Genomic DNA, 24036 nt, shown 5'->3' with positions numbered 1-24036 from the left:
TCTCACAAAAGCTTGTATCCTGAAAAATTTTGCTGGATGTCATGGAACTCTAATTTTGTTCTACTACAGAGTAACATGGCTACCACCTGAAACTGGGAATATGTTATGAATTCATACAATATTAAAATAACTACTATGAGTTTATTTTCTTTACTTTAAATATGTATCAGGTAGTGAGGTTCTCAAGGGGGAGAATTTAAGCCTTTCTCTTTTTAAAATTTCAAAAGTTAGCAAGCACATTTAACACAACAATTACACAATCAAGTAAAACAACATCAGTATCTAGACACTTGCATAAAGTGCTCCAGAACTGAGCTACAAGGAAATTAAAGTAGTTGGCAGAGTGCTCACTGAGTTGAGTTTGCTGGGTGTTATAGCCCAGTTGGTAGTTGATGGAAGTAACATCAGGGAACGAGAGTCTGTATGGTAGGTAGGAAGGAAAACTGTATGGTATCCACTAGACATGGGCATGATCTGCATTACGATCAAAAAACCCCCACGATAATGGTGATCGCGCAATCGTGACCCGGTGGATCGTTATCGTCCACGGCCAACGATCCAGCGATTGGGAGGGGCCTGGATCGGGGCGATCAGGCTCGGATCGGGGATCCAGACACTCAGGCGCCAGCAATCTATTCCCCTGGCAACGGAGCCAGGGGAATGCCTAAGCTCTGTTTGCCCTCCTTCTGTCGCCCTGGAAACCCGAATGGAAGCCCAGCTTTCCTTGATCAGCAGGGCTTCCTTCCAACCACGGAGCAGCAAAGCAGTCACCAGTTGGGAGAAGACACCCAGGGGAGGGAGGGAGAGGGGGGTGTTCTGTAGCCATGGGCATTCCAATCTCATCCCTGCAAACCCTGATAGGCAGCTCTGATAGCCAAACACAGATGGCCAAACACAAACACAGATGCCGCCAGCATCACCCACCATTCCTGTATCACTGGGAACAGCGGGGTGCCCCTCCGCTTTTGCCTCCACGATCCACGGATCGGGAACGGGAGATGCTTGGTGCAGGTTGTTAAATCGGGATCGTCGCCGGCGCCAATCGACGATCAGCTTGATTGTTAATTTTTTTTGGATCGTGCCCATCTCACTCCTAACAATACCTGCCATAGATGCAGGGGAAATAAATCAGAACTTTTTTCATTCAGGCTGTGTCGATCATGCTGTAGTAAAAATATACCTTATATGGCTATATACTTTCCCTTTCCTTTGTTTCAATACCAGGAGCTGATCCACCCTATCTCTTGTTCTTAACTCTGAACACTAAGGATAAAACAGCAACAGTCAACAGTACCATTGTTTTGCATTGTTTCTATTGGCCCCCTGTACACCATTCTTATTCACTTTAACTCCTCCTTTCAGCTGTTAGATTGGTTTTTAACTTCCACATACTTTAATAAGTAATTTGTTATTTGCTATTAAAGCTGTTCAGAAGGAAAACTGGCATAGATGTTATTCCCCTGTGTTTTCTTTTCAGCAGCTATTGTACCAATTTCCATAATACTTTTACATTTTGTAGTTTAGAAAGCAGTTTGAAAGTTCTAGATGGAAAGCGGCCATCGAGAAAAGGAAATTTTAGAGATGAACTGAATATTTTGACCCTTTCTAGACAATCAGTAACTATGGTTGTTGGGGGTTTTCCGGGCTGTATTGCCGTGGTCTTGGCATTGTAGTTCCTGACGTTTCGCCAGCAGCTGTGGCTGGCATCTTCAGAGGTGTAGCACCAAAAGACAGAGATCTCTCAGTGTCACAGTGTGGAAAAGATGTAGGTCATTTGTATCTACTCAGGAGGGGTGGGGTTGAGCTGAGTCATTCTGTAAGAGTTTCCCAGGGTGTGGAATGCTAATGGCGGGAGGCTTCACTGTATCCTGAGGAGGTTCTTTTGCATATGGATTGGTGCTTGATGTGCTAATCTTCTCTGCAGGGCTATTGTCGGGTGTGGAGTGTTTTGTTGGCCTGGTGTTTTTCAGAACTGGAGCCCATGCTCTGTTCATTCTTAAGGTTTCTTCTTTCCTGTTGAAGTTTTGCTTATGCTTGTGAATTTCAATGGCTTCCCTGTGCAGTCTGACAAAGTAGTTGGAAGTGTTGTCCAGTATTTTGGTGTCCTGGAATAAGATACTGTGCCCTGTTTGAGTTAGGCTATGTTCAGCCACTGCTGATTTTTCAGGCTGTCCAAGTCTGCAGTGTCTTTCATGTTCTTTTATTCTTGTCTGGATGCTACGCTTTGTGGTCCCGATGTAAACTTGTCCACAGCTGCAGGGTATACGGTATACTCCTGCAGAGGTGAGGGGGTCTCTGCTGTCTTTTGCTGATCGTAGCATCTGTTGTATTTTTCGGGTGGGTCTGAATACTGCTTGAAGGTTATGCTTTTTCATAAGCTTTCCCATCTGATCAGTAATTCCTTTGATATATGGCAAAAACACTTTTCCTGTGGGAGACTGTTTTTCTTTGGTTGTTTGATTCATCCTGGGTTTGATTGCTCTTCGGATTTCATTTCTGGAATAGCCATTTGCCTGAAGTGCGTGGTTTAGATGATTAATTTCCTCATTGAGAAAGCGCGGCTCACATATCCGTCTTGCACGATCCACTAATGTTTTCATTATGCCTCTTTTCTGTCGGGGGTGGTGATTGGAGTTTTTGTGTAAGTACCGATCAGTGTGAGTTGGTTTCCTGTAGACCTTGTGACCTAACTGAAAGTTTGCTTTGCGGATGACCAAGGTATCCAGGAATGAGAGTTTTCCCTCACTTTCTTTCTCCATTGTGAATTGTATGTTCAGGTGGATGTTGTTGAGATGATTCAAAAACTCCATCAATTCTTCCTCCCCATGGCTCCAAATGATGAATGTATCATCCACAAACCGGAACCATACACTGGGTTTGTGGGGTGCTGATTCTAGAGCTGTTTTTTCAAAATGTTCCATGTAGAAGTTTGCTATAACTGGGCTGAGTGGGCTCCCCATGGCCACCCCATCCATCTGTTCATAGAATTCGTTGTCCCATTGGAAGTAACTGGTTGTCAGACAATGATGGAATAAGGCTGTTACATCCTCTGGGAAAATCTGATTAATCAGTGCAATAGTGTCTTTTACTGGAACCTTGGTAAACAGGGATACAACATCAAAACTGACAAGTATGTCTTGTGGATTGAGTTTCAGAGAACTGATTTTGTTGATGAAATCTGCTGAATCTTTGATGTAAGACGAGGTTTTCCCGATGTGGTCCTGCAGGAGATCTGCCAGATGTCTAGCTAATTCATATGTCGGTGAACCAATGGCACTCACAATGGGTCGGAGTGGGACTGAATCTTTATGTATTTTGGGGAGTCCATATAGTCTAGGTGGCTGTGCTTCTGTCTTGCATAGTTTGCTGTGCGTGTCGGGATGTAGTGAGGAATTCTTGATCAGCGCATTTGTTAGCCTGGTGATTTTGCAAGTGGGATCTCGTTTTAGTTTTTTGTAGGTGGAGGGGTCCAGGAGTTCCTTAATCTTCTTTTTGTATTCCTCCGTTTTCATGATCACTGTAGCATTGCCTTTATCAGCTGGTAGAATGATGATGTCTGGATCTGCATTGAGGGTCTTGATGGCATTTCTCTCCTTGCGTGTTATATTGCTGGTGGGAAGCTTTGCCTTTCGTAGAATCCTGGCTGTCTCTCCTCTTATTTCCTCAGCTTCCTCTTCAGGTAGATGACGGATGGCAGCTTCTACATTTGCAATGATGTCTTCCACAGGAATTCTGGTGGGGGTGACTGCAAAGTTTCCTCCCTTTGCCAAGATGGAGGTTTCTTCTGGTGAGAGTTGACGGTCTGTCAGATTGATGACAATGCATGCTTTGTCGAGCATTGGGCTTGTCTGTCTTTTTTCCTGTAGTTTGTTAAACTTCTGCTTCTGTCTGGATGTGTGGTTGGTAAACACTTGTTCCATCTTCCTGTAGGTGAGATTATCGACGTTGTCCCAATCCTGACTTCTCATTTTATGGCTGGTGTTGATATGCAAGCAAAATAGCTCCTTGTCTGTGGCAGCAAGTTCTCTGCGGGTAGTGTGGATTCTCTCACGTAAGAGGGCCTGTTCTAGACGGTCATAAATGCGGTTCGCCTGTGTGGTTTTGAAGATTCTTTTAGTTGTGAGAAAAGATGGAATGGTTCTTGTGTCCCTGCAGCGTAGAAGAAAGGTCAAAGAACAGAGTAGATGTGCTTTCTTGTTCCGAAGTGTTTCCAATCTTCGGGTCTGTTGGAATGTTTCCTCCCCGTAGAGGTGTTCGATGTATTGTCGAAGGCTTTCACGGCCGGAGAACGATGGTTGTTGGGGGTTTTCCGGGCTGTATTGCCGTGGTCTTGGCATTGTAGTTCCTGACGTTTCGCCAGCAGCTGTGGAAAGCTTATGAAAAAGCATAACCTTCAAGTAGTATTCAGACCCACCCGAAAAATACAACAGATGCTACGATCAGCAAAAGACAGCAGAGACCCCCTCACCTCTGCAGGAGTATACCGTATACCCTGCAGCTGTGGACAAGTTTACATCGGGACCACAAAGCGTAGCATCCAGACAAGAATAAAAGAACATGAAAGACACTGCAGACTTGGACAGCCTGAAAAATCAGCAGTGGCTGAACATAGCCTAACTCAAACAGGGCACAGTATCTTATTCCAGGACACCAAAATACTGGACAACACTTCCAACTACTTTGTCAGACTGCACAGGGAAGCCATTGAAATTCACAAGCATAAGCAAAACTTCAACAGGAAAGAAGAAACCTTAAGAATGAACAGAGCATGGGCTCCAGTTCTGAAAAACACCAGGCCAACAAAACACTCCACACCCGACAATAGCCCTGCAGAGAAGATTAGCACATCAAGCACCAATCCATATGCAAAAGAACCTCCTCAGGATACAGTGAAGCCTCCCGCCATTAGCATTCCACACCCTGGGAAACTCTTACAGAATGACTCAGCTCAACCCCACCCCTCCTGAGTAGATACAAATGACCTACATCTTTTCCACACTGTGACACTGAGAGATCTCTGTCTTTTGGTGCTACACCTCTGAAGATGCCAGCCACAGCTGCTGGCGAAACGTCAGGAACTACAATGCCAAGACCACGGCAATACAGCCCGGAAAACCCCCAACAACCATCGTTCTCCGGCCGTGAAAGCCTTCGACAATAAATCAGTAACTATGGTTAGTCATGGTGAGGAATCCAGACATATTTCCCCCTGGAGAGTTTCTGCTGTAGAAATGTTGCATTTTCATCAAAATATAGAGGATTGCCATTAAGAAATATGAGACACTATGCCCTCTAGCACTGTACTGGTGACTTGAGTTCCATGAGTTTAAGTGGTGTTAGGTAGTGACACCTCTGGTGAGAAACAACTAGTTTCTCTCATCCATGTCCTTGAACCATTTTATGAATTATATTTTATATAAGTGCAGCCTGACTAGTCACGTGACCTGCTGGAGTTCATCAGAGCTTGGAAGCTAAGCAAGGTTGGCCATAGGTAGAACTTAGGTGAGAAACTACCAAGAAAGACCAGGGTTGCTATGCAGAATAAGGCAATGGTAAACCACCTCTCCTTATCTTTTGCCTTCATAAGGGATTGCCATAAGTCAGTTGCCATTTGACAGCACTTAATTATTTATTTTATGTAAGCAGTTCTGTTGCCATTAAAAAAAAATGTAACACTTCTCTCCCTTCTCCTAGCAATGCTCTCTATAGATTTAAGAGTATTTCATATTTTATATAATTTTTAATTTGTTCTCTCTGAAAGGCTACCCTGTACCGACTCTTAAACACTATTATTGCGGGTCTATACTGTCAAGGCTAAAAGGAGGCTGAGGTACATTCTGATGGATTTCTTGGATAATATAGATTCTGTTCCATGCTAGTTCTTTTTATTTCCAATTGACATCAACTATTGTTGCTATTCCATTAAATACTCTAGTCATTCTTAAAGCTCCTCTAACCACAATGCTGAGTGTGAAAGGGTGACATAAATAAGAAGAAGAGCCTGTCATTGATTTTTTTCTGCTCTCAGTAAAATCATTCTGAAAAAAAATTATTTGCTTAGACATAGAACAGGACTGGAACCACAGATGGCAAACCTTTGTGGCTTTATACTACTAATATTTACAATATTACATGACCCCTAATTGAATATATTACTGTAACTCAATCAAAGGCTGGTGCTAACATCATAAATCTTGACATTGCAGTTCACACAATTAAGGAACAATAGAAAAAACTGGAGAATTAATGTCCATCTAAAGATTAAAGGTAAGCTTTGGCATTGCTCCATTTTTTCTACATCACAACAAACAGTACAGTTACTGTAAGACCAAAACAATCATAAGATAAGTGAAATAAACAAAACTAGAATTTAAAATAAGTGCAGGCTGGAAAAAGAACTAGAGGAAGGAAGGAGGATGCCTTTAAATTGATGCTGACAGAGGAAGATTACAGTTTGTGTGATGTCAGGTTTCAGATTACTATGCTCCATTTATAATTAAGGATACTGTGAAAGCCATTTTGACTGTAATCAAATCATAAGCTGTTGGAAAGAGTAATCCCTTACAGAGAACAGCCGTTATCTGTTAAACATATCTTACAATCTTGCACTGGAAAACATAACCACATTTAGAAAATTAATGAAAAGTGGCATGCAGGAGCATTTCTAGTGTCAAATGGTAACATTTACTGTGCACCATCAGTTCAGCTCAGCACCCTGCAGCAAGTACTCAGGACCCAGAAAATTTGATCCCTAAGGGAATATTGAATATTAAAGATAAAACAGGAGCTCCTATGCAGAGCATGTGAATGAACTGATGTCTCTAGAATTTCATTCTGAATGTTATGTATGTATGATTTTCTGTTTCTTTGTAGATGGTTTCAGTCATAAACCTGTTATTTCATTTTACCACTGTTTTAGATTTTTGTATTCCACTTTTGATATTGTTTGCAACAGAAAACAGTTGAAATATTAAAGATAAATAAATGCACGCAATTTCATGACTTATCATTTCAAAGAAAATGATTTTAACTTTAAAGATGATGGAAATTTTACATTGCATTAGATATGTTCCTTGCTCTGTGCAATGCATACTATGTAATCCTTTACATAAAATTCAAATTGCAATAAAAATCAAGAGAAACTCTGCCTGCATTCATAATTTATTAACTTGACCTATGTTTCCGGCAATTGTTTACATTTGACTTGATTTTAGAAATCTATTTGTCAAGGGGTGAATGAAGCTTAATCTTGGTTTCACGCTCCTTATTAGCAAACTATATGACTCTCTTATGTGTGTGAACTTCTGTACAAGCATTTAATAAGTTTCTTACGGTTTAGGGCAGACAAATACTATTCTGTAACTTATTATGTGATACAGACAAACTTTAAAATGTTGTCACTGTACTCTTTTTGTTAGAAACATCTGTGTGTCACATTAGCTAATTTTAATAAAATACAATTAAAAAGAAAATTGGTTCTGAAGATCTGTTTTTAGAATGCTGTAAGGGTAAGTTTGACAGGGGAAAAAGTAAGCAAGATGCTTAAAAGGAAAGGGAAGTTTGGCCTCCCTGAACATTTTCTCAGCAGGCACTTAACAAATACAAGATATATCTCAGATTGTGTGCAAGGAACATAATTCCTAGATTAATCAAAGACACTATTTTATTTTGTCTTTTTATTTTCTAGATAGTTTGATTATTTGCTTATTTCCTTATACAGAGATAACCATTATTAGAATATCTAAAGCTGTGAAACCACATTCATTTCTCATATGACTTTACTTTCTCTACTTATCACAAAACCACCAAGTATAAGCTACACCATTAATTATAAAATTGAAACAAATTAATATAAAATGGGCTGTATCCTGCCTTTCCATTCAGCTAAGGGCAAGTTCCATCGGCACAAGCCACATCACCATGGCTCAAAATCATTCAGTTTAAATAATAATAAGAACCCACACAGAAACACTCTTTAAATGGTCTATCAGCATGTAAAAGAAATGGCACTGGCAAGTAAAGTGCTTAGTAAAAATCACTGATTGACAAATTAATGATGCAAAGGAATTCCATCACTATTTATTTAAAATGAAGCATTTTTAAAGCCTTTTTCAAACTTTATACATATTATGAAGGGTTTTTTGTACTTGAGACAATATTTTTGACATTTATATAAACTTTTTTTTTACTTGACTCCATTAATAGGGTAATTATTTTCAGAAACCACTGATTAAACTTGTGTTTGTCACAGCCAGATTCATGGAGTCCATTATAAAATATTTTTTAAAAGATGCTTATGATTTTTTTTGACATTTTGTCAAGCTAACAAGTAGGCAGGTGGGTAAATGAGTGAGTAGGTGGGTGTGCAGGTGAACATATGCTGCAACTTTATTGAGAGGTTTGAAAGAAATAGCACATGGTGGCATACTGAAGACAGATACAGAACATGGCTCTGCAAACAGTTTGATGACGGGAAACATGAAACACAATCCAATGTAATGGCAGGTGAGCCTTCACAAGAAGGACTGAGTCAAAGGAGGAAAGAGAATTCTCGCTTTCAGAACTGGGATCTGACTATCATCAACCAGTCCAAGAGATTCAGATAATCTTTGCCATGATAGGGATTGGTGGGACTGAAATTCAGAGAAAATGTGCATATCTTTACATTATTACAGCTCCTGTCATTAAGCAGTCTGTCCTAGGATGAAGGAATTCTGCTTAATGCAAACCAGAGGTGACCCAAAATAAGGTCTTAGGTTTGAATTCTATTCATAATGTCTAAGAAAAGTTCTTTTTAGAAGAACATTGATATTCTGTCATTGTAGCAGTATATAAGCACTTTGGAATAGCTGAAGTCTAGAATCAGGGATTTTTACACACACTAAAGTATGATTAGCTATCTTTAAAATTCCATGCAGTAATCACATGTGAAATTTCTGCAGTCAAGATAAAGCAAGAAATATATCCTATTGTTTCTACAAAACAGATACATTTTGATAATTATATTATACATATCATTGATAATAATATGCAGCTGTGTATTTTCTAAAATCAGTTTCAGTGGGACATACTGTAGAGATGGGCACAAAACGGGAAAAAACAAACCCTGAGTTTCGTGGTTCATCATGTTCCATGAAACATGAACCATGAACTTTCACGAAATTGTTCCATTTCGTGAAATGATTCATTAGGTTCATGATTTGTCAGATCCTTGGGCCCTACAATGTCCCCTTTCTTATCCAGAGATGCCAAACTCGGAGGGAGACTTCAGCAGGCTCTCCTCCAGCCACCCTCCAAGTAGCTCTCTTCAGGCTCTCTTTGCTGACTCCCCACCCCCCACGGTCCTCCTGGCCTCCTGCTTTCTGCAGCTGCTGGAAGAAAAGTCAAGTGGAGCAGATCTGCTTGGGTTTTCCTCTCTTCAGGTTCTCTTTGCTGACTTTTCTTTCCCATCCTCCTGTCCTCCTGCTGCCCTGACATGCCTTCCCCCCGCCTCCAAGTTCTCAAAGGAAAAGCCGAGCAGAGTGGATCCACTCAGAATCCACTCTGTGGAGCTTGAGGGCAGGGGAGTGGGAAAGCATGTCAGAGCAGCAGAAGGACAGGAGGTAGAGAGTCAGGGAAGGATTCCTGAAGCTGGCGAGCAGCAGCAGAAGGAACTGCTAAGGCTGCTGCCACCGCTGCTACTCCTCCATCCTGTTCTTAAAAATGGAGAAGAAAAACAGAGAGGGGAAGGAGTCTCCAACTACAGTTCCTAGGTAAACTTGTGCAGACCCGCATTGCTCAGCTCTCAGGTTGGCAGGGAGAGCTACCTATCAAGGTTATGTGGGCTAAGATTGGGGTTTCCACAGCAACAAAAGGTCTGCAGACATTCCAGGCCTATGTTGCCTAGGGAATCAATGGATCGTTGCTGTGGATTTCGTAAAAAACATGGCCCCATGAAACATGTTTATGCGATACATGAATCGGCCTGATTCATCACAAAATTTGATTCGTATTTCGATTCGTGCCCATGTATGACATACTGTCCAGTAATCATGCTTAGGATTAAAGTTTTACACTGATAAGTCTCTTTAAAATAAATTTGCCTGTAAATATTGATATGATACAATTTGATGGATGGATCAGAACTGTCATGTCTGAAATTAAACACAGAACCAAATATGACTGCAATCCTGCATACATTTAGGTGAGCTTGATCATCTTTATTTTTTGGAATGTTATAAAGTGGAAACAGACCTTTTGAATGCAACATACTAGCATTTCTTTCTCCTGTACAGGAGGTGTAGGCAGCATCACCTTGAAATGCCCATTATGCTGGAAGCAATGAGGGACCCCTTTATAGAGCCAGGGGAAAGCTATACTTGCTCCTACAAAGTGGCAACCATAATAGTTTAGCCAGTATTCCAGTCTCCGTTTCTGTCAGAAAAGAGTAGGTGGAGGGGCAGCACCCTTTTTTGGCCTTTGAGGGAGGACTCATCAGTGCTGATCCCAGAAGCAACCACTGGACAACTTGAAACCACATGACACATCCACAACTGTCTGCAGCAGCAGCCCCCCCTCCCAAATCCGGTGTAGTGCAGTGGTTAGATTTCATAGTAGGATCTGGGAGACCAGATTCAAATCACTACTCTTTGTGGATGCTCACTGGGTGCCTTTGATTCATTCACACCCTTTCAGCCTAACCCACTTCCCAGGGATGTTGTGAGGGAAATATGGAGGAAAGAATTATGTAAGCAGCTTTGGGTCCCCATTGTGGAGAAAGGCAGTATATAAATGAAGCAAATTAGTAAATATAGATAAAGATAGGAAGGCAAATAAATGGTAAGTTCTTTAGTGGGTTTTAAAAATTTGGGGAAATGTGAGCATATGGGGGCTGGTAGGAGGTGGGAAATAGGAAATAGAGTGGGGAAGGGGATACAGGGAAAAGTGAAGTCCCCCCGTATGCCCTTGCAGGTTTGCCACTATGCAACTGGGCCTGGCTTAGCTGGCATAACACAACTGGGCCATAGGGAAGAGACTGCTGGGAGGAGGGAGGGAAGGTAAATACTGAGAGGCAGACAAAGTTGGATGGGAAAGAGAGAAGAAAACAGAAAAAGGGGAGAGGCTATGCAGGCAAAGGAGGGAAAGAGAAATGGCGGGGGAAGGGAAATGAGATGTTCTCCACAAATCCTTGCATGTTCCCACATTTACTCTAATAGACAAATGTGTCCTCATCTGCAGAGTCTTAAATCCACAGACTGAGGCCACACTGATTTAAAAAAAACCATATTTTCCTGCACACATGGGGAACCCCTAGGTTTGAAGGAAAACCTGAAAACATTGAAAACATCCATGGGGAGGGTTAACCCCCCAAATAAGAGCATTGTCTGTGCAAGTGCAGACAATACAAATGCCTTTAGGCAGTCCATGGCCCAAAGTGCAGAGGAGGAACTTGGGGGCAGGTGAGTACTGAGAATGGTGGGGAAAGTGGGCAATCAGAGTGGGAAGCTGCAGTGGTGATAAAGCTTGTAGCATCCAGGCTGGTGGGGGGCTACAGTTACTGCTGCAGTGAAGCTGGAAACAGCCAGGATGGGAGGAGCTGCCACTGCAGTGGCAAAACTGTGGGTGTCTGGGTTGGGGGTAGCTGCCACCACAACAAAACTGGAGACAGCTGAGGGGGGCTGAGCTGAGGGGTGCCACAGTAGTGGCAGCAAAGCTGCAGGCAGCTATGCTGGGGGGGGAGCATGGAATCTGTTTGGTTTTGTGCTGGGGGGGCATGGAATCTCCCTGCAATTCTTGCAGTTCCCCGCTTGTCTATGTCTATGAGCAGAACCACAAGTGACAAAAGGCACAGATTGGACACTTGTCAGCTTCCCTCAAGTTTTGATGGGAAATGTAGGCAGCTTGGTGGAATGTTGGACAAGTGACAGTTGAAAAGTCCATTGGACAGCAGTCAGAGAGCGAAGCTGCGAGACCAGGACGCCTACATTTCCCATCAAAACTTGAGGGAAGCAGACAAGTGTCCAATCTGTGCCTTTTGTCACTTGTGGTTCTGCTCCTAGTCTATCTGGGTAAACATCCATCCATGCATCCATCTCTAAATTCTCAACATTGCCAAATCTGTGGATACTTAAATCTGAAGACTGGAGCAATGAATAGACTAGACATACTTTTCTACAAACATGGAAAATCCCCCATTTGCAGAAAAATTGGAAATCTTTTTTTAAAAAAAGAACACTAGGGGTTGAACCTCACCCCCCAAAACAGAAGCAGTGTGTGAATCTTTAAGAAAGGAATGCCTTTAGTGGCAGTTGCTAGGCACCTACACGGTATTGTCACCCTTCAAGCCTTTGTTGGTATTAGTAAAAGACAGGGGAAGGAGCCATTTCCAGGGCTTTGAGGGAGGACTTATTAGTGTCAGACCCTCCTCCTCCAACAAGCATCACACGACTTGGTATCACATGACTCGCATGACTCACTCAGGCCCAGCTGCTTGCTACTGCTCAACAACAGCCACCCCACAACAGTCAACATGGTGCTTCAGTCAACAGTGTTTCAGACTAAGATCTGGGAGACCATGGTTCAAATCACTACTCTGCCATGGAAGATCACTGGATGACTTTGGGCCTGTTACACATTCTTAGCCTAACCTACCACACGTGGTTGTTGTGAGGAGAGGAGAATGATGTAAGCAGCTCTGGATAGTTTGATTTGTGGATGCAAAGGTGAGGATATGGAGGTTACCTAGCGGAGGGAAAGAGGACAGTTACAATAGTAGCTCTAGGAATCAGCACAACTCTATGGTAAAACTCTATGGTGATTCCTACAGCTACCATTGTTATTGACATGCTGGCAACTAGGCCAGAGACAATTTTCCCCCCTTCCACTGCAGAGATTAAATCCCCAGGAACTGGGGAGGCAGGCAAATGGGAAGCCTACTTGAATGAGCTTATTGACAAACATGTGGCAGAGAGCCAAAAATGTGTGGCAAGCTAGTATATGTAAACTAGCTTATTGCATAGAGAAGGTGACATTCAAAGCCTCTATATGACATGACAAACAAGCCCAAGAGTTTCCTGGAGGGTATAGGTTACAAGAAAATCCTTTTAAATGGAATAGATATTCCAGCTAATATACATTCAAATTATACTCAGGAAATGCTTAACCCAAACATAGATTTAAATTTTACCTATAAAAATAGCCCATGCCCTTGTACTGGGCAGATGGCTAACTTTTCATGTTCATCTGCACTGGGATTCTGAAAATACCGTCATTGGGTAGTATGCTTGACTACCTTCTTTGTGTTATTTTGTATAAAAGATGAAGATTAAATGGTGGAAGAGGTTATGAGCATTTCCAACCACCACACTTAATTATTTATTTTCATTTGCTAAAGCTTAGCTGTGAGGTGAAAATATTTGTTCCTTTTTCTCTGTCTGCAAATCCCTCTGAAACCATTTATTATTAAGTTGCTTCTGGGAAAAGATGAAAACAAAAAATACACTCCCATCTAGTAAATAAACAAACTTTTGGCTTATCTAATTTTGCTTGCTCTCTTGTGTCTTGAATTACTGAATGATATCAAGGGTGATCTAGAAATGTGGATGATATAATGCTGTGGGACAATGTTTCTTTCCCACCACAGTTATTTCTGAGTTTAGACATCTGCAGCATGTTCAGGAGCTGTATGAGATAAGACTCCGAAATAACTTTACCACTGCTTTCCTCTGTATATTGTGAAGAAAAAGACTGGCTCAGTTGGAGAATAAAGAATTACACAAGAGACCTCAGCAAATCAGCAATGCAAGCAACAAAGTAAAGAGGCAGATAGAAAAAAACAGATATACAAATAAGGCCCCAGCAGCTCAGTAGCTAATCAGAACAATCCTGTTTGTGATCGCAGCGATATTTTTAAATACTGACCATTTACTCCAGCCACAGCTTTTTGTAATTAAACAGGTCTCTTTTTCTGTACCATTCATTAAGGTGGCAGTGCTTACATCATATTTTCTGGATGGACATCATTAGAGAAAGCTGTACAGAAAGGTTATTAGAGCTCCATCTGAACTCTGCAAATGTCAAGCCAAATGGGAATGGTGGATGGTGATATGGAACCTATTCCAGTTATCATATGTTAATGAAGAGAAACAATGCCCAGTTTTCAAGGGGAAGAAAGTACAAGGTACATTTATGAAGAGCCAGCATATATACATTTTCCTGTATTCCTATCATTAAAATATGTAGATACTGCCATTAGGTGGTCAGTATACAGGCATTACTTTCACCCTCATTCTCCTGAGTAAAGTGAGAACAGTTCAATTTGCAAGTTAGAACAACCATAGGGGAAAAGGAACGTTCTTTTAATTATCACACAAGCAAGCCTTTATTGGCATATATAAAAATATACAATTTTAAATACAGAAATGAGTCCATACAGAATGAGATTAAAATTACAGATAGGAACAGGGCAGCAGTACAGCAAAATCAGTATAGAATATTACTTGACAGGGTGTATAGCTATGGCACTGTAGAGAAACTTTGCTACTATTTCAGTTATTTCCCCATCTGGATTGTCAAGTAGAAACTGAACCTTAAAATCATCAGAAAAAACTGAAAGTTGGGCTAATATAGGATGTACTTTTAATTATTTATAAATAGAATTTGTTCAGAATCACACCGGGCCAGGACACGCCTTTTAGCATTTCTTTACAACTGCTTCATCAAAAAGTGTCAGCTATGCAACAAACAAATTTATTATGTTTTCTAAACCTAAAAACCTTTACCAATCGTCAAAATATAGTCATGTAGTTGCAAAAAAATCTCTACTTAAAAGATTTATACCCTGCTGCTTCATATAAACATCTGTGAGCTAACTTGCAACAAAAAAGCTGCACACTGGGTGCTGTGCAACTGTTGTGCTATTGTAAGCGCTTTTATTGGATTTTCCTATATGGAAATGATAGTATTTCAGCTGGGTTTAACTGAATCTGTGATCTGTATTTTGACACACAGATGATACTAGAAGAATTTTAAATAATTCAGCACCACACTGTTGTATGCACATACAAGTGGGGGAACACAAGTACTTGTGAGGCATCATTTTCCTTTGTATCCCCTCCACCACTATTTCCTCTTTCTCTTTCCTGGTAGCCCCCATAGCCACATCCCTTTTCCTGCTTCCTTCTCCTCTTCTTCCCTCCCTCCAGCAACCTCTCCTCAGGAGAAGTCTGGCTGTGATGTTTGGTGTGTGCCAGGCTGGGCTGGACCCAGTTGAGTAGTAGCCACACAACCATTGGGATGGGATGGCCTGCTTGGCTGGTGGTCACTTCCAGGTCAGTTCCAGTTGCATGGTTGCCACTGGTGGGCTGGGCCAAATGGGGTACGTAGTAAGGTTGACAGCCATTGGCTGGCAAGCCCTCTGGGGATCTGGGCATCAAGAAAATGGAGGATGCTATTGGCGCGATGGTATTACATTATGTCCAGGGAAAACCTGGATCTGACATTAGTCTGCTCTAGCAATAATTGTAAACTCTATGGTTTTACTATAATCAGAGTGGATTGATGTCACTTCCAGGTTTTCCCTGGAAGTGAAAGTGACATAATGCTGTTGTGCCTATGGCAATGTTTAAATTTTAAAGGTATATACCTGGGTAAACTTACAATGGTTTTCATCCAGCTCTAGCTGAAAGCCATTAGTAGTTTGCAAAAATGTCCGTGTATATGACAGCACTAGTTCGTTCGATTGTCTGTCTGTCTGTCTGTCTGTCTGTCTGTCTGTCTGTCTGTCTGTCTGTCTGTCTGTCTGTCTGTCTGTCTGTCTGTCTGTCTGTCTGTTTATTAACCCACCTTTTCCCTACCAAAATATCTTATAATATTCTCATCTTAGTAGACATTTGTCTACACACTGCTGTCACCACTGGGAACCCTTGCTTTGTTGTAAAGATAAGTTCCTACCAAGACAATTCCTGCCAAATTTGTGCTGCCTTTCCTCAGAAGTCTGTTTTTATTTTGGAAAGAACCAAGATGCTGAGAATGGACAGAAGGAAACTGAGGACAAACGGAAAGTGATTTATTTATGGACAGAAAAGAGACTGCTCTCAGTCAACCCAGGTGTTGAAAACAGATTCTGCTAAAGTACTTATGTGTTTAGTTTGACTTAGTGGACTTAAAAGGGGGTAACTCGGCTTATGATTGCTGTGGAGAGGGTTTTGATTTCAATACTTGCCACAGTGCCTTTTAATTTAGTGCATCAAATAAGGATAATTAAAAATAAATGTATTAAAATTCATCTCCAAATACCATGATTTGAAAGCATATGCCTGGGTGTTATATTTCACAATGATCAGCATACATTTCTCTAAGTTCCAAAGAAGACCAGTACAGTGAAACAGTCTTGTGCATACGTAGTACATTGCCATTCACATTGTTTCACTCATCCAGGTCCCATTGAATTGATAAGTTACATCTTTTGATGTGTGTAGGAATATGTATCTTCTTTAGGGAATAATAATTTCTCTTCTACTCTACTGACCAGAATGCTGCAGGTCTCAGGTATTCATGGCAAAACTTCTCCATTGCAAGCACAACTCAGTATGGAAATAAATAACTCTTTCAACTGTAATTCATAAATTTTCTGCAGTGTAACAGTTTTTGTAACATTTCTTAGTATCTTTCAATATGTGAAAAAAATTAAAAGTTTGTTGCCATTATCAACGATATCAGAGCTATAATTGTGTTGGGGCCACAGAAAGAAACAATTATACTTTTTATCAATACTACTTATGTATTTAAGATCTACAGAACTGATTTATTAGTTTGTGATCGTTGCTCATTTCATTTTGTGAAGCTGCCTATTACCAGTTTATTAAAGCCTCATTATGGTATTAAGCCTGAATGTCAATCTTGGTTCTGGTCCAGGCTCTGCCTACTCTATTTAGTAATTACTAACATAAATAATATTGAATTGGAATGAATTTGGGCATTGCTGATCAATAAAAAAATTACTCTAGACATCCTGCACTTTGTCAGTATTCCCAAAAGAGACATTTATTAATCCAAACTACCAAGTATAAAAAGAAATGCATGCTCATAGCTATTATATTATATAGGGTGCTAGTTCATTTCTTTCATGAAGCAATGGCATTCCTCTGATATATACAGATTAACTAGCACACAACACCCCCCTCCCCAAATTACATTTAAGGAGTTTACTTTCAGTAAGTTTATGTATATAAATATGTTCGCAGAGAGAGAGAGAGAGAGAGAGAGAGAGAGAGAGAGAGAGAGCACATACAATTTTTGAAAAGGTGAGAAAAATGTGCTGGATGCAAAGTGTATATGTATAGTGAATGTGTAAAGTTCAAGTATCTGTGAGATCTCAGCTGATTCCGCACACGTTGGATAATGCACTTTCAATGCACATTATCAATTGTTTGAGGTGGATTTTTTGTTCCGCGCACACAAAAATCCATTCCAAATGATCTATAAAGAGGATTGGAAGTGCATTATCCAACATGTGCGGAATCACTTCTCATGTACCCCAAAAGGAAACAGACAAAGTATTCAGTTTGCTTTCTTCAGCTTTCTTCAGCATGTATGGAAGTTATACACACTTCAGAATTTGGTTACCAAATCTTATAGTTTGTCTAGATTATCTCTTTATATACCTTTTTATCTTTTTACATTATATGTATAGATTCTTTTTAAAGTCTCCCATGGTACAAGTGTACAGACTTATTGTTAAGCAAGATTTTTTATCATGGAATTTCTCCTTTTATTTTCCATTTATTAATTATTGCATTTTTCCTGGTGAAATACATAAGAATTGTTTTACAATTGGACTTATCAGCCCTATGTTTCCTTAGAGTGTAGGCTCATAATAGGAACACAACAGTGACATACTTATCATGGAATATTGCATTCCAGCAAAGCTACTATGACACACTTTGGGTGAAACATGACACTTATATTTTAAAGTTGAAATACTTCATTTTATGTTTCTTACCTGCACTGTGTAATCCACCTTGAGTCTCAGTGAGAAAGGTGGATTATAAATAAAATAAACGAACAAACTTGTGATGTTTCTGGTAAAATGGCATTTTTGCAGGACAAAACAGAGGACCTTGGTCTACTACCTCCCACTCTAATTTCAAAAGGATGGTCCAGCAAAACTTGTTTTGACAAGGCTCGACCAAGAGTCGCTTACTTTCCAGTTAAGCATATTTTGACAAACACTGCATTCCACACAACTACAATAATTCAACAGACATAATATTCTGGAACAGATTTTAAAGATTGTGACTCGCTCAGACATCAGAAGCATGATAAAAAAACCCTTGCTAATAACAGTTGAGTCATTAACAGTGCAATCCTAAGAAGACTTACTCCAATCTAAGATCATTATTTTCAATGGACTTAGACTGGAGTAACTCCTCTTTGGATTGCACTGTTGATATAATAAACTATTATAAAACTCAAAAGCACTTCAAATGTACCAGCTCTTACAAATTGAAAATATTATTTTATCTGATTTAAAACAAGAAATTTACGTAGTAGCATTTTTTATCATAGTGGGTGATATATTTTACTAATATATCACTTTAGAATAATATTAATTTTAGCATCACTTGGGAAATGCTTTACTTTGGAAAATGCTTATCATAATCAAAATGTAATTAAAATCCAGACTTAAAAAAATGTTCCTTTCACTGCTAGTGATGATACCACTTTGCCATTAAAATATATCTTTAAAGGTAACTGTCAAAAGTGTTTATTAAAATCTAATTACATAGATGATAAGTGCGCATTTCTCATGTAGCACTTGAAATAATCCTCAGTTGATTGGGTCTTTTTCCCATCAGGCTAATTTCATTCTTTAAAAAAAACACTTTTATTTAATCTGTTGTAGAGGGTTTAACACACTCCATAGGATATCTAAAAGATCTAAAAGAACAATTTAATTAGAAGAATGTTTGATGCTCAAATGCAGATCTCAAAAGCATATTTTCATTTCTCACTGAAAAAAAATCACCCAATGGAATATTATTTTATACTAGAGCTGCATTAGGAAGGAGGGGGTGAATGTCTCACAGATTAAAAAGGGGATAAATCTGCATTGTGCTAAAGCAGTTGATTAATAGCTGCATATTAATCTTCATGCTAAACTTTTTGGCCCCAATGAAAAGACATGGAAGCACAGCAGTTTATGCCAGTGCCTGAGTGTCCAACAGATGGTCAGCACTGTCAGTTTTAACAGCACCTATCATCTGTTTAGAATGGATGGCAAACGGAATCCAAGCTCCTCCTTCCTCTCCCATCTTTGTCATCAAGAACAGTGCCAACCATCTGTTCAGTGTAATTCATGTAGCTCCCAGTTGAGTATTTGAAACTGCATATTAAGTTGTAAGAGCTGAATGCAGGGACCCTGCTCTGGGTCCCATAAGTGTAATAGCTCTGTTTTGTGCCCATGGCTGTACGAATGGCTTCCCGACCATCAGGAGGAAGCCTGCATCTATGTACAACATAGCTCTTCATGGAAACTGTTCATAAGGAAATGAACCTTAAAAATAAGACATAAGTCTTTTGTGTTAAGGAAATATAATATTTTTTATTGTAACACTGTCAGTTGCAATTTTCATTTTCCTTTGTTTTCCTTGGTAGGAAGACATTCCCTAAGTTCAGTTTTTCCTGAATCTGTGTTATAGCAGTTCAGGTGCCTATCCTCTTTTTTTGTTGTCTTTGTTCACTACAGAAGGTAGGAAAATGACAGACTTCTATTGTCCCAGGCTTGGACAAAGCATAGGAGCAGGCCATTCTCTTATCATAATTCAAAGTACAAGCACTATCTCTAACAGTTTTAATAGGGAGAACAATAAACTTGGTCTAAGACAGCAAGCGGCCAAGAGAGTGCTCAGTTGCCCAGGGATGTGTATTTCCCAGGATTTCCCTTTCTCCCTATATCCCTTCCTGAGACTTTGGGGTTTCATGTGTCTGCCACCACTGAAGGATATGGTCTCAAAAAACTCCTCTTACATATCATGAGTCACTTTGAAAGGGGGTGTATATAGTGTGTTTGAGCATGTCAGGTGGGTGGGTAAGAATTTAAAGTAGTCTCAAATACCTGTTTAAGATAGTAAGTGTAATCACATTATTACACTGATGTTAACAGCAAGATAGTATTTCAGAGAGAGGAATATGATGAAATGAAACTGTGATGAACTGCACTTTTTAAAAGCTTAGAAGTGCTGTATAAACAGCTGAAGGGCTGTGAAGCGTTAATTCTTCACAGAAACAGAGAGCCTTGAATGACAGGCTTCTTCAAGGAATCTGATTGGGTAGCATGAGCTGAACAGAGAAAGACTCCTGAATTAGAAGCTAGGACGAAGAGTGTCTGATTTCAAGTCTAGCTGAGAGGAGTTGAGTACCAGTTTGGTGTAGTGGTTAAGAGCAACAGGACTCTAATCTGGAGATCCAGGTTTGATTCCCCACTCCTCCACTTAAAGCCAGCTGGGTAACCTTGTGTAAGTCACAGCTCTGAGTGGTTGTTAAGTTGTCCTGAAGGGTGTTGTTGTTGTTGTTGTTGTTAATATTGACAGTTTCGCGATCCAGCCCTGACTGAGCACAGTTTAACACAGACAGGAGAACTTAGGGAAAGTTGGCAAGGAAGTTTAGATTTAGATAATTGTATGATTATGTCTTACATGTGTGAGTTTATTAATTAGAAAAAAATATTAAAATAAAAAAGGAAGTTTGGGAAGTAGGCACAGACTCCCATTTGGGCCAAAGAAAGGGAACAGATCTTCTAGTGAGAGAATTTCCCTACCCAGTCAAACAGGGAGTTAACGCTGAAGAGTGAAGAGATCCCTGGTTTGGTGTGATTAGAAAATGCTTTTGGAGACTTTAAGGGTCAGTTAAAAATTCAAGACGAGTACTGGTGTTTCAAGAGAAGGGATTTGGGTACTAGAAGGAGGGTACCAGTCTTTTGGAAACCAAAAAGAATAAGAGAATACTCAAAGAAAGTGTACTAAAGTGTTTGGGAAAACACTGGAACAAAAGCCTCTCAACATAAAGATTTATGTAACTATGAAGCACTTAAGAAACTCACTAGTCTGAAATATTAGACCTTCAGTCTGTACATGTACTGCTTTTACTTCAGAGTTATCTATATTGAGTTACCTCAGAAATTTTCAACCCTGATTTCACCTGACATTTCCCATCTATGTTAAATAAGTTGTTTAAGTCAAAAAGGGATGGTGTCATAAAAACATTTTAATTGACGTAGCTTTTCAAACATTTAAACCAATTGCGAGATTTCTAAATCGAAGGGGTTTTGTTTTTTTTACATATTTGTACCCCTTCACTAGAAAAAGGGATAGATAGTAAACTTTAGAACAGAAAATAAAATATACTTGATACCAGAAAAAGATACAATTTGATGACCCTAGGATAAATGATAATACGTAATGAAAAATAGGAAGACAACAGGTAAAATATGTAATTTATGAATATAACAATTTACTGAAGGAAGAGATGAATGACCTTGTAAAAATCTTTCATTATTGCTAGATGATGTACTGGATAAATGTTCTTCTAGCCTTTCCAAATGATAAAAATTATTTCTCATATGCATGAAATTTATGAACATTAGAACTGTCTCCAGAGATATAAAAATTGTACTGAGGCTATCCTGTCAACTTTATTTCTTTTTTGCTTTGTTGGGCCAGAATAGACATTTTGGCAAATATGGCAAAGTCTACTTGGTTGACTGGCATAATTTATGTATTTGAAAATTACAATGGAAACAGGTTGTATCTTTCTTTCACCCTTGGAGATGCAGACGACACAGAAAAAAGCTGAGCATTACTAAGGGATTAGATGTTGTTTGCTGCTTTACTTGAAACAGAAAGGAGAAATGTAAAATTAACCAGATTAATCTGTGTCACATGCCTTTTTTAAAAAAATATCTGCAAATAATAGCGTTTTTATTAGATTGATTTCAGTCTCAATGTTCAACTTCATTTCTCTCTCTCTCTCTCTTACTCTTATGAAAGTCCTATGGAATGATACCCTTAACATGTCTTTCTTTTTATATATTTGTTGAAAGTTTCTCTCTGTTATATCTTAACACCTACAAAAGAATGTAACTAAATAATGGCCCACAATGCAATCCTGTTGAGAGCTACTCCAGCTTTGAGCCCAGTTCTATAAAGCCCATTAATTTTGATGATAATTAGGCAACAAAAAAACAAAGTAAAAAAACACAGTTATGCCTGCATACCACCCTATGGGAGTGGGTGTTGTTGGAAAATGGTGGTGATGGAAAGTCGCTGGGGGCTATTTTTCTAAAAATCTGCCCCAAACTTAATGGTTGAGATCAATTCTTAGGGAATCAGCCCCTGGTGCAACCAGTTGTTTCTGTGTTGCACCAGATATGATGGCATTTTACAGCAAGATGGTGTTGGAGGCGTACACTTTGTATGCATGCCTCTGGCCTGTCTCCAGCCTTTATACCCCATTGGACAGGTCAGTGGCGGATGATGGCATAGGCTGGTGGAGGCTGGGTGCAGGGGATTTCCCACTATGGTGAGGGATCTAACAAGTCTGTTTTGGGTCCATAATTAGGCCTTATTTGTGAGGAGGACTGGTTGGTTCTAACTGGGGATATCAGGAATAGTTTAGCTACAAAAGCATACGTAGATCTAATTCATGAGCACCATAAGGCATCTAATGATGAAGGGAAGTTTCCCAAACCAGCGCGTCATAGACTAGTTTGGACAGGGAAGTTGGAGAAGAGAAACAATGATGAGCAGCACTGGCCAAATCTTTAGTTGCTTGAGCAGTGTGTGTTAAGAGGGTATGATGTTTTCTGCACAGGCTAGACAGGTTTTAAAAAGCTCGCAGCAGCACTGATAGAGTTTGGAGCAATGAGGAGTTGTCCAAATGCTGGTACTTAACATAGTGATAGCACACACTAGTATTAAAAAGATGTATTATACTAATGCAGATCAGCCAAAAATAAAACCTAATTTAACAAATATTTTGGTACTTTGTGTCTTCATTCTTGGGTGTGGGGGCAAAGGTTAAACAATACATAATGCTAGTTGACTTATGATTTATAATAAAAATAATTTATTCGATTGCTAGCCCGCCCGCCCTGCATGTGGGCTCAGGGCAGGTTACAACAATGCAATTCTACAAATAAACCATTTAAATATATTAAAACCAGAATCAGCAATAAATCAGTTAAAATCCCAAGATGGCAGCTCTCTGTACTCTTCCTAGCCATAATATAACCAAGGAGAGGAGAAAGTACGAACTTGTGTTATCATTGTGACTTCGTGTGTGGGGGGCAGATTTTATATAGCCCCTCTGATGGGAGACTGGTTGGGAGGCATTTCTGGATTGAGCTGCTGCGGCACGGGGGAGTGCTCCCCTGCATGGCAGTGGCCTGTTCCAGGCCGATTTGGCCACTTCAAGCTTGTTTCATCCCAATTCAGGCCCAAAATGGCAAGTATTGGGCTGCTCCTGGGTGGCAGAGTATTTCCCTGCCCAGCAGCACCCCTTTCCAGGCTGATTTGGACCTGATCCTGGCCAATTTGGGCCCAATCCTGGCTGGTTTTGGCCTGATTTGCCCCAATTTGGGCCTGAAATGGTCAGGATCGGGCTGCTGCTGGACGGGAGAGTGCTCCCTTGCCCTGCATTCCAGCCTGATTCGGGCCCGATCCTGGCCATTTCGAGCCTGTTTTGGTCCAATTCAGGCCCCAAATGGCCAAGACTGGACTGCTGCTAGCCGGGGGAGTGTTCCCCCATGAGGCAGTGGCCCATTCCAGGCTGATTTGGGCCCAATCTGGAAGCGCTCTCAGGGGTGCCACAGCATGCATGATGACATCATTTCCCAGAAGTGATGTCATTGTGCAGGCCTGGGGTGCGTGCACGTGTTTGTGCACGCATGCTTAACCAACCCACCAAGAAGGTAGGTGCCAGAGCCCCACTTCACGCCAGGAGTACAGGGGGACCTGGCAACCCTAGATATAAAAGTTGGCCAATAAAGAAAGCTGACTG

At 40.3% G+C, this 24036-nt stretch overlaps 1 protein-coding gene across 10 annotated transcripts in view; it reads right to left on the bottom strand.

Annotated features, from left to right (window-relative positions):
* The window catches only part of TENM2 (teneurin transmembrane protein 2), a 1076616-nt gene that overhangs the window by 911442 nt on the left and 141138 nt on the right, over positions 1–24036 (bottom strand). For 2 of the 10 annotated variants that reach the window (XM_054977124.1, XM_054977127.1), the window contains exon 3: positions 23356–23371. The exons of the other annotated variants lie outside the window; for them this stretch is intronic. In XM_054977124.1, coding sequence (XP_054833099.1) covers positions 23356–23371 — 16 coding nt within the window. The remainder of the gene's footprint in view (positions 1–23355; positions 23372–24036) is intronic. 10 annotated transcript variants of the gene reach the window in all.

Source organism: Eublepharis macularius, chromosome 4, assembly GCF_028583425.1.
Source record: "Eublepharis macularius isolate TG4126 chromosome 4, MPM_Emac_v1.0, whole genome shotgun sequence".
NCBI lineage: Eukaryota > Metazoa > Chordata > Lepidosauria > Squamata > Eublepharidae > Eublepharis > Eublepharis macularius.
This window is presented reverse-complemented; position numbering and strand designations above follow the sequence as displayed.